This window comes from Anser cygnoides, chromosome 1, assembly GCF_040182565.1.
Source record: "Anser cygnoides isolate HZ-2024a breed goose chromosome 1, Taihu_goose_T2T_genome, whole genome shotgun sequence".
In the NCBI taxonomy this organism is placed as follows: Eukaryota; Metazoa; Chordata; class Aves; order Anseriformes; family Anatidae; genus Anser; species Anser cygnoides.
In genome coordinates, this window is record NC_089873.1 from 102,851,183 (window position 1) to 102,866,186 (window position 15,004).

Genomic DNA, 15,004 nt, shown 5'->3' on the forward strand with positions numbered 1-15,004 from the left:
AAATCTTTTTTAGGCCATCTTTTCCAATTAGCCCTAGAAAATCTGTTCCTGCACATCCCATCACCTTAGATCAAATGTCCTTGAGTATCTGCCAACTAAGTAAAAAGACACAGAGAATCCCCACATTCTTGACACCAGAGATTTGGCACTTTAAAGATTCTACAGATGTAAACCTGGGTATGCCTAAGGAACTGAATAAAATCTGCAACACTTTTTTTTTTTTCCTCTTTAGAAAACATGCAGGCTCCTGAGCACTTCTAGAGCTTTATCCTCCAGCTGCAAATATTTTTTCTCATTTCATGCCTATGGGGGCCATCTCATTTCCTGCCTATGCTGTCCCATCACAAAGGAGAAGTTAGCCATAGGTACACCTCCCTCATTGCTACGTCATAGACTAAGAAGGCACAGTATCGTACAGATGAAAACTGAAATGGATACATTCTGCTAGTGCAAACTTAAGGTACCAGAAGTAGATAGGGAAACATTATATTTGTGTTGCAAAGGGAATCATTTAAATGCAGGGAAAAGATGGGCATATAAATGCGACACTTAGCACTGTAGACTGAGAAAAAAAAAACTTTTTAGGATTAAACTGGAATAAATTTAAGATAACTAATTTGAATGACACTAATATTTTCATTATTTTTATTGATATTTTACTTCTTGCATTACGCTAAATGTAAAGATTAGTATTTTGACTGTTTCTTCTGAAAGGAGCTCAAATTTCTTTCATCTGTTTTCATACTTCTTGGGACAGATTTTGGTTTTCTAAAATATGTGGTTATAGAATCACAGACTCATTGAAAGATTAAGGTGCAAGGGACCTCAGGAGATGTGTAGCACCAACCCCTGCTCACAGCAGAGCCGACTCCAGAGCTCTATCAGGTTGCTCACAGCTGTGCCCTGGTAAGTCTGGAACATCTCCAAGGGTGGAGATCCCCCCCAACTTCTCTAGGCAACCCATCAAAGTCCTTTCTTCAGTCTTCTTTGGGGAGGAGGAAAAAGAATGCAGGAGGAACACAGCCTTACAGCAAGTGGAGGAATATTGCCATCTCTATTTTATGGGGAAGGGTTTAATAGATGCATTTGAGAGGGAATGCTATGCTTGATGAAAGAACATCAGAATGGCGGAAGAGTTACCACAAAAGGAACGTATTTTGTATTTACATCCCTCAAGTAGGAAACTAAAAATCCCATGAGGTTTTCCTACCCAGAGAAAGAGGGAGTCCTCCTGGCTCAGTTTCTCTTTCAACATGATTTTTGTACTGAAAAGCAGGAGCCTTTGCCCATGATGAGGAGCTTGCTAACAGGAAAATGGTAATTCTGCAAGATGGTGGGAGGTCTGGAGGTGAAGACATATGGAGAGTGGCTGAACTCACTTGGTTTGTTCAGCCTGGAGAGGAGAGGACTGAAGGGAGACCTCATCACAAGTCTACTGCTTCCTCATGGTGGGGAAGTGGAGGGGCAGGCGCTGAGCTCTGCTCTCTGGTGACCAACAATAGGACTCAAGGAAATGGCTCACAGCTGTGACGGGGTGCTTCAGGCTGAGTATCAGGAAAAGGAGTCTCCGGAGCAGGAGCGAGTACGGTAGCGAGGGCTGCCCAGGAGGTGGCAATCGGGAGCCTCTTACAGGGCTGGAGCAAAAGTGGAGGGAGGCTCCCAGGAAAAAGGTGGCTGCCTTTAAGGTGGGTTTATTTGCCTGCCAGATGGGAAGTCTGTGACCAGCCCCTTTAAAACAGGTAAAGGCAGTAAGGCTTCTCCACCCACTTGCCTTGATCTTTCATCATAACTGTGGGCCAGGCGGGGAGGTTGTGCAATGTGCGCGCTCCAGTCAGGAGGCTGTGGGAGAGGTTCATGCGCTGCGAGCAGGAGCCGAGGCTCGGAGGCCTGAGCCAGGAGAGCAGGCAGGGGCTGGGATTGAGGCCCCCCCTCCAGCCAGTATGCAGCTGAGGACCTCAACTGGCAGGATTGAGCTCTCCCTTGGGCTCCTTCTCTTCTGGGCTCTCCTTCCTTCTGAGGTGCCTGGGAAAGAAGGTAAGTGTGGGGCCTGCTAGTCTTGGGTGGCAGGCAAGTGAGAGGGATTTCTCTCTAAAGGGCAGGGAACAGGGCCTGGTCTACTTGCATGGGGACCCAGGGACAGCGCAGCCTACCTGGAGAGAGCTGGAGAAGGCCTGTAGGAGACTGCGGTGCCTAGGGACGGCAGATGGGTGTGGGGGGGATGAAGGTGAAGAGCAAGCCACTTCTGACTCGGTGGCTCAGTGAACTGAACTCAGGTATGTGGTTCCCCCCTCCCTCTCCACCCCCACCCAGATGAAGCACAAATGCCTTGGCATATCCAGTGGTCCAAGAGAATTCTGCCTGTGTTTGCATTAAACACAAATGTTGCAGATAACAAGCTCAAACATAAACTCAGTCATTGCAGCCACCCTCCTCAAAAACATCCCTGAAGTATCCTAAGGAAGCCCTCTTGAGAGTTAACCCTTGTGAGCAAGAGAACAGTCGTTTTTGAAGGTTTGGAAGGCAAGGTGGTCTCTTTCATTTACCTCAGTGCTGGTAGGTAGCGTTGGGCTTTACAATTTCCTCTTACAGCTCTTCTTTTAAGACTCCTGCTCCCCTTCCCTGTTCCACTTAGTCCCTTTTACTAGAAGTAGTAATCTTTTTTTTCTTCCATCTTGGTAGTTGCACAGTGGTTATGAAATGTCTGGGGAATGGAAACTTTAACAGGGAGGTGAGGAAGAGTAAATCTCTGTTCAGTTTCCTACCTCTTGCACTTAATTCCTGTTAGAGAATTCTTTTTGAGTCTCTGTTTTGTGTGGTGAGAAGTGTCAGGGTTTTTCAATCCCAGGGACAGCCCCCTCCTTTGCTGCTCCTAGCCCTTGATTGAGAGGATTTAGTCATAAATGGCAGCTCAGCTGTGGGCTCATCTCAGACTCACTGTGCGATGAATGTTCTTTTAAACTGTTCTTGACAAGCACGTTTGTATTAAGGCTTCAGCTAAATGGATGCAGCTAGTAGATGTTGTCGAGAAGGTAAACCTAGGTGAGAAGTAATATAAGGTATTGCCACACAGGCTCTGTTTTCCCTAAGTGTGTGACCAGTAGTTGGCAATTACACTCAGGGACTTCTCTGCCAGCTTCTCACCTATCTCAAACATCTTATTTTGGCTGTGGCTGTGATCTACTCTTCCTTAGTGTGTAGCAGGGAACAGCCTATTTCCCTGATGTCCTCTCTTATCTGAAGTCTTTTTTCTTTTGGGGAGATCTTCTATGTGGCTGGACAGCCATGGAGAGATTTCTAGGAGAGAGGCTGTGGACCAAAGAGCTAGTAGCCCCAGAGTACTTGTATTCCCTGTGCTCTTGTAGTCCTGCTTACTCATTCTTCCTTTCTGTGGAGACTCCCTGTTGTGGGTCTTTCAGTTTGAGAGATGCACTTCTTGAGAGTGGACTTTGTCTTCTCCAGTGGGCACAGGGTAGCTGGAGAAGCACCTGCTGGTGGTACCGTGGCATGGTACACAGGATGTGGAAGGTTTCTGTCCCAGCCTCTTTTGAATTCCTTTCCTTTGCTCTCTGCTAGAACTTGCTGTGCAGCCCCTCTCACTTCCACATCACTGCTTCAGGCCTGAAGTGCGTGGGATAGATGTTATCTGGGTGATGGTTCTGGAAGGACAGGCTACCTCACCCTGAGAGTTTTTGGAGCCAACAACACAAGAATAGTATCTCAGATAGACTGAGAGCAGAAGGGAAGTGAGTGAGGAGCTTTGTCTGGACAGGGAGTCTGTGGCTAGGAAGGTTTTGCCATATGACCACGCTGTGAATGCAGCAAACTTGCAAAACCTGGATTCCTGCTTTTCCCTTCTCCTGATCCTGAAAGGGTGTTTCAGAGGTGAGAACAGCAGTGCAATCCCTCTTATCTCTGCTTCTGGGCCCACAGCCTGCTTCCTCATTCCACAGGACTCCTGCTGATCTGCACTTTACACTCTATTAGTTGTAGTTGGCAGGCAGCATTCATAAAGCAGTCAGACGAGGGGGAGGAAATCCAGTTATTTAAATGCTGTTTAAAAATTTCCCCCCTCCTACCTTTCACCCCCCACCCCTTTTTTTTTTTTTGCTGTTACCATTAGAAATGTCCCCTATGAATACACCCACAGGAATCCAAAAGGGAATCCAAGGATTTCTTCCAGTTTCCTATGTTCCCAAGTCAGGGCTGCAGTAGGTGCGCTGAAACTAGTAGTCTGTGCTGTCAGTACCGGCAGACCCAAAGGAAGTCATGAGGCTGCACATCCAGCAGTACAACTTACTCTAACTCCTCTCCCTTCCCCGTTTGCCAAAGAAGTGATACATCTTTAAATTTTTTTTTTTAGATCAAAACTTCACAGTAAAGTCTGATTGTATTTTCAAGCGTCTTTGAGGGCTAACAATGAATAGACTACTGCATTTCTCCATTGCACGACTCCAGGAGCCAAGGCGTAACACACAGTCGTGCAGTGCAATCCTTTGAGAGGTGGCAATGCTATGCCCTGGAGATGCTATTAGCTTGCTCTCATGGTTAAAACTGTTCTGAGGGGGAGAAGGTAAAACGATTTCTAGGCCACCATCAGATCGTGAATGACCTGGGTCAGAGGTGTAGTGTTGGTCAGTTTGAGAAACTGCCTCATGGCTTTTGAGTCCTGTGACAGTGGAAAATCCCTTTTACAACTTCACATTGCCTCTGTCTTTCCGCCAGTGTTTGAAGCACTGAATAGTAGTTCCTCTAGGCGACATCGATTGATCTTTTGTGTTGGTAATTTATTTGATCACCTGCCTCTTCATCCATTTTGTCTGCTGGTTTCCTATTCCAAGGAAAGATGTGCTCAGCTGCTAATACTGGCTTCCCATTTCAATAGGCTTCGGTCTCCTCCTCCTATTTTGGGACAGTTTTTAAAAGGCATAAAGTGTCAGGGTTTAGCATGTCATTATGTATTGTGTGTGTTAATTGAGAGGAAGGTGGAAGAGGAGGGGATCCATATGAGGAAGAACTTTTAACTCCTCCTGACTAGTTGCATTGTTTTATGTTTTCCCACCCTTCTTCCAGCCATACTTTCTGAAGGTAAAAAGTCACAAAGAATGTGTGAGCTGAGAGATGAAGTGCATGTTTTGCCTTCTTTGACAAAACTAGAATGAAGTCATTCCATGGCACATATGAGTTGAGTTACTGATTTTTCTTTACCCTCTGTTTTTCAGTGGATCTGCTAGACACAAGCACTGCACAGGGTGAACTGGGCTGGCTTCCAGACCCTCCAGAAGTAGGGGTGAGTACACGTGTTCAAGGATGGGGAGCTGTTGGGAATGCCAGGTGATGCAAAAATGTAATCCAAGTTGAAATTTCACCCTGTGTCCCAGAATCAGGCTTTTTCTGCAGCCCCATCCTCTCCTGGGCCTTGCATGGTTTTTAAGTCTCCTTTGCAGCCCCTTCACCTCTGCAGCCTCACCCACTAGCCCGCTGTTAAAGGACTGTAAATCTTCTGATACCTACTGACTTCCAGTAGCTTTCAGTAACTAAATGTGTCCTTGAAATATATTGTTTTTATGATGCAATAAAACTTAACAGAAAAAGAGGAAAAATCAAATCATATGTCTCCTTCTCCAGGCAAGTAGCCATGGCAGAAGTATTTCTGTCTACAAGCCTCTAAGAATTTAGAAACTTTGCCTGCTTAAGCTTGTTCTCTCTTTTTTTTCTTTCTTCTTGAGTGTTAAACTGAATAATTCAATTACAAATTATTTTTTTAATCATCAGCTGACTGAGGAAATAATTGTAAACTCATGGGGCAACAACCTGGCCTATTGGGTGGGCTGTAAGGTTCTAGGACTTTATATCCAGTCCTGTTGCTGTTTTTGACCCACACAAGTGATAATGAGGGAGGCGTTTCCCTTTATTTCATGACTGTAAAATTGAGCTGATGGAAGTGCTTCAGAATCTACTCCTGAAAGCACTGCAATATTGGACTCAAAAAGGCAGCTGAGCTCTCAGCTATTTTTGTGTAAGTTCGGATATTTTGTATCAAGTACAGATAAAACAGTCCCTCTTTGTGTCACAACTTAAGTTAGGGAAGGTGGTTTCCTTTCTAAGAGCAGGACTGTGGGTGGGGTGGAAGGAAGGACCAAAGAAAAATGGATTCATGAACCATGTTGCAGTAGTTAGAATGATCCATGTTAATAAGTAGTTCAAATTCCTCATCCTTATCTTTCTAGCAAGGCACAAGCTCTCCTATGGAGTAAGAATCTTTACTCTTGTTGCTTATAAAGTAGACCTAGGCTCAGCCTGTTCCTAACTTGTTTTCATAACTTTCCTCTGTAATGTGCTGTGTCTGGTTAAAATTCACCCCAGCCTCCTCCTACTTCTGGTAGTCCTGCTTAAGTGAACTAGAGCCAGATGGTGAGGTTTTCCTATACTGACATATCCACATTTTTTGTTAGTACAGCTGTTTTGCTTATTATTATACCCTGCTCAAAACAGGTGCCATACTGAGACATACATGTAGATCGTATTTTGCTCACTGCTCCCCTTCTTGTCCCTATCAGCTGTCTGTGTGGTGATTTTGACCCAATACTGTGCTCCAGGCATGTTCAGGATGAAATCAGTATATTGAAGAGATGGGAAAAAACATGAAAAAGCGCATTTTAAAAACGTTGTCTTCTTTCTATCAGATTATTTTTTTTGTCACAGAACATCTGATTTTTGCAGAGTAGGCTCACAGCAGTGCTAGGAGCTGGCATACCTTCTGCTTGTGCTACATCTGCTTTTTAAAATTTTTATATCTATATTTAAAATGTAATTGTAACTAGAAATTTTAGAATATGCTGGAGAGAATGGCCTGAGAGCATTCTGTACTAGTAGATCAAGATGCTGATGACTGATAAACTAACAGATGATGAAAAATAGATTAATCAGCTTCTGAGAGCAACTCTTGCAGGAATTTGTCTAATTACATCATTTCCTTATAACTGTTAGGTGGATGTCTGACAAATATCCACAAGCAAAAAGGGAACCATGGGCAATTCTCTTGGAATCAGAACTTTGAAAAAGTTTCTGAAATCATTCTTTCAAAGTGGTGAAGTAAATGTGTTTGAAAGAGAACCAAGATTAATTCAGAACATTTTTGATAAAAAAGAGCAAAGCTTAATATCGAACAGTCTGCCTAGTTTAAGTAGTAACAGGCTGGAAACGTCTGAGCTGTATTGCTTACGGAGTCAAAGGGAAGAGCTGTATTTCATGTAAGAATGCTATTTGTACCTAACCTCAGATGCCAGAGATCTCCTATCTGTGAGGTGGATTTGTGTCAATATGCTTATCACATACAGGAAGAATGTGCTGTGAGGAATTTTCATGCTTTGTATGGACAAAGTCTCTGAGGCCCTGTGCAGAAGAGGTTGGATAACTCTGTGGAGGCAGAATCAGACCTTTGTTTTCTGCTCTCTTTTAGCCTATGCTAAATGCATGAAGTGGTTTGCTATGTGTGATTGTTTCATGGTCAGACAGGGTCTGCAGCTAGTGTAGACAATGCTTCTGTTAACACATAGCTTGTGAACACCAACCTGTATGACAGTCAGTTTTGGACAGTATGGGTCATTGTTCTGGACTTTGAGTACACTGTCTAGCAGTGAAATTCTGCCTAAGCTTAATGGTGTGATGTAGGACTGAAGTAAAATGTCTATAGAAATTGTTTGCTGAAAAGTTTATGCTAGCTTGCTTTGTAATAGCTGTTCAGAAAGTCTTTCATTCACTTTAAGTTACGATTGAAAAATAGGCCCTTAGAAAGGCAGACTACTGAAGGACGACTAAAATCCTGTAATGAATAAATTAAATAACTAACTAGGCACAGTAGCATTGCTTCTTGTCAAGTTGCAAAATAACAGTATACAACTTATCTGGTTTGCTTTCAAGTATAATTGCATCAGCCTTGAAAATATAGTAATGAGGAGTCATGCTATTCTCTTGCATTTGTCTTTCAATAGACAAGGCCCTGAGCAACTCCAACTGTTTCTGAAATTAGCCTTGCTGTGAGTAGGAGATTAGAGTAGAGACCCAGAGGTCCTTTCCCACCTAAATCATGAGTATACGTGACTACATATGTTGTTAGCCATTTTTACTGTAGGATGCTATGTGCTGGGCCTCTCAAGGTGGCATTCTATGCTGTTGTATGGATTGTAAATTAAACACGTGATTCTTTGGTGGCTGATGTGTTTTCTTTCAAGGCGTGCTTTCAGCAGCTCTACAACAGTCTTTGCTTGCAAAAGAGTACTTTTTCACAGCTACTTTATTTTTAATTTGGGTATCTGTTATTTCAGAAATCACGTGAACTCTGCTGCTGCCACATATTGCTATTTGTGTCAATAGGCACAATTTGGCCTATTATATTAGAATTAAAGGATCAGGATCAAATCCAGATGATTTTCTTAGTCTCCTTTCTGGACTGCCATTGCTGTCAATATCTTATGAATGGTAAGGTGGAGGACATCATTTTTTCCGTCTATTCTATACTTGTTTGCTTCTACCCATACTTCAGAGTGTTGCTATCAGTTCCAAACTTTATAATGTGTCCCCTAGTGTGAATGGCACCTGGCCTGCTCAGCCTTGGTATAGTTTCACACATGTAAATGCACAGCACCTTAATGTATTCCAATGACCTAAATAGCCACTAGCTGCAGTTATCATGGTTCCCAAAATACTTGAAAAACTTTGGAAATGATGCAATTCCTGTGCAGCTCTGTATTCTGTGTTTCACAGGATGTCTGATTATGAATGTAGCAGCTGCCAAAACTTTATTATTGTAACTTGAGTAAGTCAGTGCTCAGATTTGTTTATTTGATGTTTTATTTTTTTCTATTAAACCCTAGGCATAGTACAAATTTTACATTGCTCATTTTTTTTCTTTAGGTAATAGACTAGATCAAGTACTTGTGACCTGTCAGCAACTTTTATGTCACTGACCACAAAATGATGATTACAGGCCTTCAGGTTCTAACAAAGCAAGGTAGTGTTTTGGTGTAGTAAGATGTCTCAGAAACCAGCCATCAGCTGGTATCAACATCTGTTTCTGCCATTTCTGTTCAGACAGATCAGCCTGGCCATGAAAGAAATAATGGTGTGGGCCACACAGCCCTCAGCCTGCAAGTGATTCCAGCACGGCTCTCCTATTTCATTAAACCTGAGCAGTTCACTTAATCATCAGTATCTTATTCAGATAGTCTTACCTGGAACAAGTCTCAGCAAGTCTGTAGCATCTGAAGATGGTGTCAGAAATAACCACCAGAAATGCTGTTGTGTGCCTCTCTTTCCACAGCTGTTGATAATGCATGTCCTCTAGGATCTAACTCAAAGAGATGTTATCATCTCTGACCCTGGAATAAAGTGTCATTATATACCTCAGCCTGCTCTCGGTTTAAGTATCAGGCATAAGTGTTTAACTCCAAGTGAACAAGATCTGCACAGAAGTAAGGGACGAATGCCTGGTAAAGTCAATAAGTAACGGGAAATGGGAATTGCTCTGTCTTCAGGGTCATATCCTGACATGCCCTATTGCTGTTGATATGCAGACTCATGGAGATACTTGTTGATGATATTGTTAAGTGAAAAATAGTTACCTCATGGATATTTGGGAGAAAGGTTAAAAAAAATATATTGTACATGTCCAGGTATACTTTACTCAGAGGGGTGAGAGGTGGAATAGGAAAAGTGAGATGAGAGGAAGTCAACTGTATATTAACAGCTGTTAAATCAGTAATCATACTGTAAATACTGTAAATCAGATTGCATGAGCCACCAAACTGGTGGTCTAGGATGAAGTTATGCACATACATCCAAGAAGCAATCTCAGCTAGTGAACTCGATGTTGTGACTTGAAGGGCAGAAAAGAACACATTCTGAGCGAAAGTGAAGATGCTCTATGACTTACATTCCTCACCATGGCTGCTCAGGCACTACAGTGATGACAGCAGTGTTGCCTAGCAGCTTGAGGAAGCTGAGTCATCTTTTTATAGCTGTTTGATGAGAGTGGACAAGGTTCACTGAGCTTCCTCACATGAACACAAAAGCACCACAAGCCATCTGGAGCTTTAAGAGGAGGCTGCCTATAGCAAGGTCCTCTGGAAAGATGAGCAGGCTATTTAAAGTTTAAAACCAAACCAAAACAAATCTCATTATAATACCAACTAGAATACTGCTGAGTTTGCAGGCAGACAAGTTAGAAAGTAAAGGCTTTATATCTTTTGCTGCCAGCTGTGTCCTTGATGGGTTGACCCAAGCTTTGAAGTCTGATTCTTACTAATTCAGAGGCTGAGTTACAGAAAAATTTGCTCATTCAGTCTGGTTTCTTGGAAGGTTATTTCCATTGCTTCTAAGGCCAGTTCCTGCCTTATCTGTGCCTGACCTAGAGCCTGCCATCTACTTGCTTGTCTTTCATGCTGCCATCTCATGCAGCTTCTCTTCTTCAGGCATGCTTCTCTTTCCAAAGAAAAGGCACAATTACCCTGTCCCTGTTTGGGACTCTACCTGATCTGATGCTCTTTTTTAAAAGGAACCTATACAAACAGAGTGAGTATTTCCCATTGCCATCAGACTCATTTTTCAGGTTTACTATAAATACTGGAAGTGTACTTGACACACCATACAAAACCATAACTCACACCAGACTGAGCTCTTTGCCTTGGAAAAAAAAAATCTCTTTCATTTACGATATATTCTAGGCAATGTAGAATGTAGCGCACAAATATGTGAGAGGTACCGCTTTATTGGTAATTGGATTTTAGCCACGAATTCTGAACTCCTAAGATGCACCATCTGTTTTTCTGCTCCTGTGTTTTTTGTGATTATTGATATAGTTAGTGGGTGTTACCAAAGAAGACACATAAGAAATAAGTGTTCCAAAATACCTATGTGAAGTGTTGGACAAGAGTATCGTTCTCCCTGACCTGGTAGCATCTGTTGTGACCCAGACTGTTTTCATGCAAGACCTTAATGTGGCCAGGCAGTTCAGAGAACGAGCAGACAGTAGGACCTGGATATGATAAACAGGTTATATAATCAATGCACTGGAGCTCTGTGGCTCAGATTAGCGCCTTACCTTCCCATGAGGACATGAATACAAGTTAAATTGGAAGGAGGTGGGATACAGACCTACGCACTAGCGCCCTAAAGGACAAATAATTGCACAACACTTGCTCCTCCCTGAAAATAATCAATGGATCATTGTGGGGGGAAAAAAAATGTATCATCCCACCCAGACAGATATGCAGACAAGTAACCATTACTTTTATGTTCAGTTGTATCAAAGGTTCCATGACGATGATGTGATGAAATCAAACTTGCCTGACCATTGCCAAATGTTCAAAGAAATAAAAAACAGCCTCTTTGCTGTTCTGAGATCTAAAGTTATAGGACTTATGAAGTTAAGAGTCTAGTTATAACCATGTTTCTTTCATTATCATCTAAATTATCTTCCACGCCCGCAAGAGAGCTTGCAAGAGCATTGAGAAACTTTCAGCACAGTGTCACAGAAACCAAATTCTGGAATATTTTCAAAACACCAGTGTGATGCTGCTATTTTTGATGGGTTGGTCAAGCTTTGCCTACTGACAGATTTTTCATCAGATGTATTTTAGCTAGAGAGAAGCTGTTCGCAATATTACAGCAGATATCAGCAAGGTGTCTCTGCCTCAGTCTTACCTCTGAGGAACTACATTAAGAATCTAATGCAGCTGAATCTGTAATGTACAACTAGCCTTTAACTCTAAAACCATGCCAATATTTTTTTTTGTCATGATGGCATGAAAATGCTATACGAATGTCAAAGAGTCAGAAGTGCTTCTATTTTTCTCCCCTTTCTGTTTACGTGGGGAAAGGGGAGAGAAATCATTCAGCTGTGTGTGTTCCGCTAGGCGGTTTTAGGCTTGGGGCACCAGTGATGTACCGTTGTTGAGAAAGATTGCTCTTTCTGTAGCTCTTCTTCATTGTAGATGTCTGTACTAACCCAGCTTGTCTTTTGATCTTGGCGCAACTCTCTAACCCAAAGTTAAACAAGTTAATGCTTTTCAGCATGTGAACTCCTAACCTCTCCAGTAGAGACCTGCATCTTAGTTTAGCAACTTCAAGCTTACTGGCAAGATGCTTGCTTTGTTGTTACCTTTTTAAAAGTCTCTTAAAAGTATCCCTGTACCTTTCCCCAGGGGTGTGCAGGCCACAGATTGGAAGTTACTGTGCTGAGCTAACCTGAAGGCAAATGAAATATGGGTCACAACAGGCAAGCTCTTATCTGAAGGGAGATGGGACAAGTGCCTGGCAGGCTAGAGATAGAGACAGCATTACTGCTGTGAGCCACAAGCTCTTGTGACTCCAGTCTGAGCCTTAGGATTTGCAATACTGTCTGCTGTTTCTGTCACTGGTAGCCTACCTCTTCATAGCAAGGGTGAATTTTTTACTTTTCATGATGAAAGTACTTTTTTCATTAAAAAATAAAAAGCTAAAACCAAAGAAGACCACTTTTCTAATGCCTGAAGAGCCTGTGACAGCAGCTCCAGCAAGACATACAAACTGTCTCAGTTCATTTCTTAAGGCAGATCTTATGAAGAGTAGCTCAGAGATGGATGGAGGAATCACAGGTTGTCCGATATCATTTCCTTGAAGCAGAACTAATCTAGAGAAGACTTATTGATAGAAGAAGCAAGGTAAGCCTTCCTGAGGCTTCAGGGCTTCAAACTGTATAATCAATTCACAGTCAGTCAAGATATATTATAACATATGTACCTTATCTTATCTTTGGATGTTTACTCACAAGGCAGACCAAACCCATACTGTTTACTGCAAATATGTCAGTGCACTCCCAGTTTGTCATTCATGTCATTCTAAACTGGCTTCATAAAGACAGATCTTCTCCTTCACTGCTTTCTTTAATATTGAATCCAACCCAGCAATGGGAAGAAAGTTGCTTTCCTTTTTCCTAAACTTGCAGTATTCTGAGCTTATTGAGATAGTACTTTTGCGAAGTGAGGTTTTCTTTTACTTACAACTAACTGCTGCACTGGAATTATTTAAAGAGTTTCAAGAACAAATCTCTGGAGTTAAGTGCTGTGTCAGCGTATCGGCTCCTGAGAAGCACAGAGCACCTTTTTGTCCTCAAATCCAATAGCTACATCCTTAGGCTTTTTAGAAACTCATGCTACTAATTTATGGCCCTCTCTTGAATGCACTGGCTTTTGCCTTCTCAGCAACTTTTTAAGAATTCTAAAAAGTTTTAAGAATTTAAACTTAAGAAAGTTTAAACTTAAGACAGTTAAACTTAAGAAGGAATTTAAAAGAATTTAAAAGGAGTTTAAAAAAAAAAATAAAAAGTAAAGAGGTTAAGAACTCTTTAGCTTGCTTGGCGATGGGGAGTGGAGTAGGTGACTTCCAAAGGTCCCTTCCAGCCTAAGCCTTTCTACAAGTCCAGACCTCATGAGAAAGTTTTCTAGAGCATCGTAAAACCACAGTTCACTCCCTGCTGGAATGAGGAAGTCTAACTCTGAGCCTCCTCCACTTCTCCTATAAAAATATTTCCCATCCTCTGGCCAAACTGATGACTGGAGTAAGGATATAGTGTCTGGAATTAAATGGGTAGAAAGTAATATTATCAAAGGAGGTTGATTCAATGTCATTGGTAGACAAGCTGGAGAGTCAAGTAATTCATATTGATTGAATCAGACTCTACCACACATATTCATTAAGAACATTACATTAAAAAACCAGAGGCATACATTTTGATTTTGCAGCAGATTCTTTGAGGATGTGAGACAGTTGCCTAGCAACTTCTGGACTCATCACCCTTTCATTAAGTGTTGTATGTAACAGTATTCCTCCACTACTTTGAATTTAAAAGCTTCACTGAATAATGAAGTCACAAGTGTTTTTAACGATAGCTCTGCAGTTGCTAGCATAAATAATATCCTCATTTTACTTCCTTTACCCATCAGCAGCAGAGTCTAGAAAAACCATGTCTGACTCCCTTGTTATTTCTTCGTGCCACACTGCATATGAAACTGTACAATAGACGTCTTTGCTCTGAAGATCTGAGTCTGGAACAAGATGGGCTAAGATAAGCTGAGAAATACAGGAGTTAGGAGTTGGATTTTTTTTTTTCCAGTAGTAGAATAGGAAAAATTTCTGCCAGAGTTGTCACTATTTAAAATTAACTTTTGGCCCTGTATTAGTTAAGTTAGGAAAACGGTATATTTTCACCACAACAATTCATGTCTTTTAGTGAGACATGCAAAAATTGCTTTCTGGTGACTCTTACGTGTGACACTGCCTTGAAATACACTGCTAATGGCAATTTTTTTAACTCTCATCCTTCAAATGCAATTATATATTTCCCATCAGCTTGGTGGAGGCAGATACCCATGGAAAAAATGCTTCTAAAAGCTATTCTGAACATTGGCAGTTTCTTATGAAAATTACTTGTTATTCCCTTTCTAACTTCTATTTCGATACACTTCAAGATGTCTTGTAAATCTAGTTCTGTAGCATTGTCCAGAAGTTTTTTCAATGAAATAGTGCAAGGGGTGATTAAGCAGTAGACACTTGGTTGATCAACAGAGATCGATCAGTCTATTTCTCTCTCTTGCTGTTCTTAGTCCTTTGACCTGCAGTAAGTGAAATAAATGAAAATCCTGTGTGGTGCAGGTATATACCAACTGAGTCTGATTAAGAGGGTGGAGTAACACTGGAGATTAAGTACATGGAGAAAAAGGAAACAAGAAGGGACAAATTGATCCCATCTGCAGAATTTCCTGGGAGGAAACTGCAGGTATGCATTTAGGTAAATGGCTGAGAACAGACTGATATGAGCCAGTGTTATCAGCAGTGCTTGCTATCTTGGAGAAAGCACTGATAGTTTACAGAGCGGGGCTGTACAGTAGATTTCCTTTGGCACTCTGTCTCTAGTACTCCACTAGCCAGCAGAGTAACCCACAAGGCTGTTATCTGGTCTGTGGGATCA

General features: G+C 41.8%; 1 protein-coding gene across 3 annotated transcripts in view; it reads left to right on the forward strand.

Moving 5' to 3' along the window:
- Positions 1-1,622: 1,622 nt before the first annotated feature.
- Positions 1,623-15,004, forward strand: part of EPHA1 (EPH receptor A1) — a 34,880-nt gene continuing 21,498 nt past the window's right edge. The window contains exons 1-2 of one of the 3 annotated variants that reach the window (XM_067004989.1): positions 1,623-1,739; positions 5,220-5,287. Coding sequence is in view for 1 of the 3 variants with exons in the window: in XM_048051581.2 (XP_047907538.1) it covers positions 1,941-2,034; positions 5,220-5,287 (162 nt within the window). In the remaining 2 variants the exon portion in view is untranslated. Of the gene's footprint in view, positions 2,035-5,219; positions 5,288-15,004 lie in introns of all 3 variants that reach the window. The other 2 variants (XM_067004992.1, XM_048051581.2) reach the window with 2 other exon arrangements.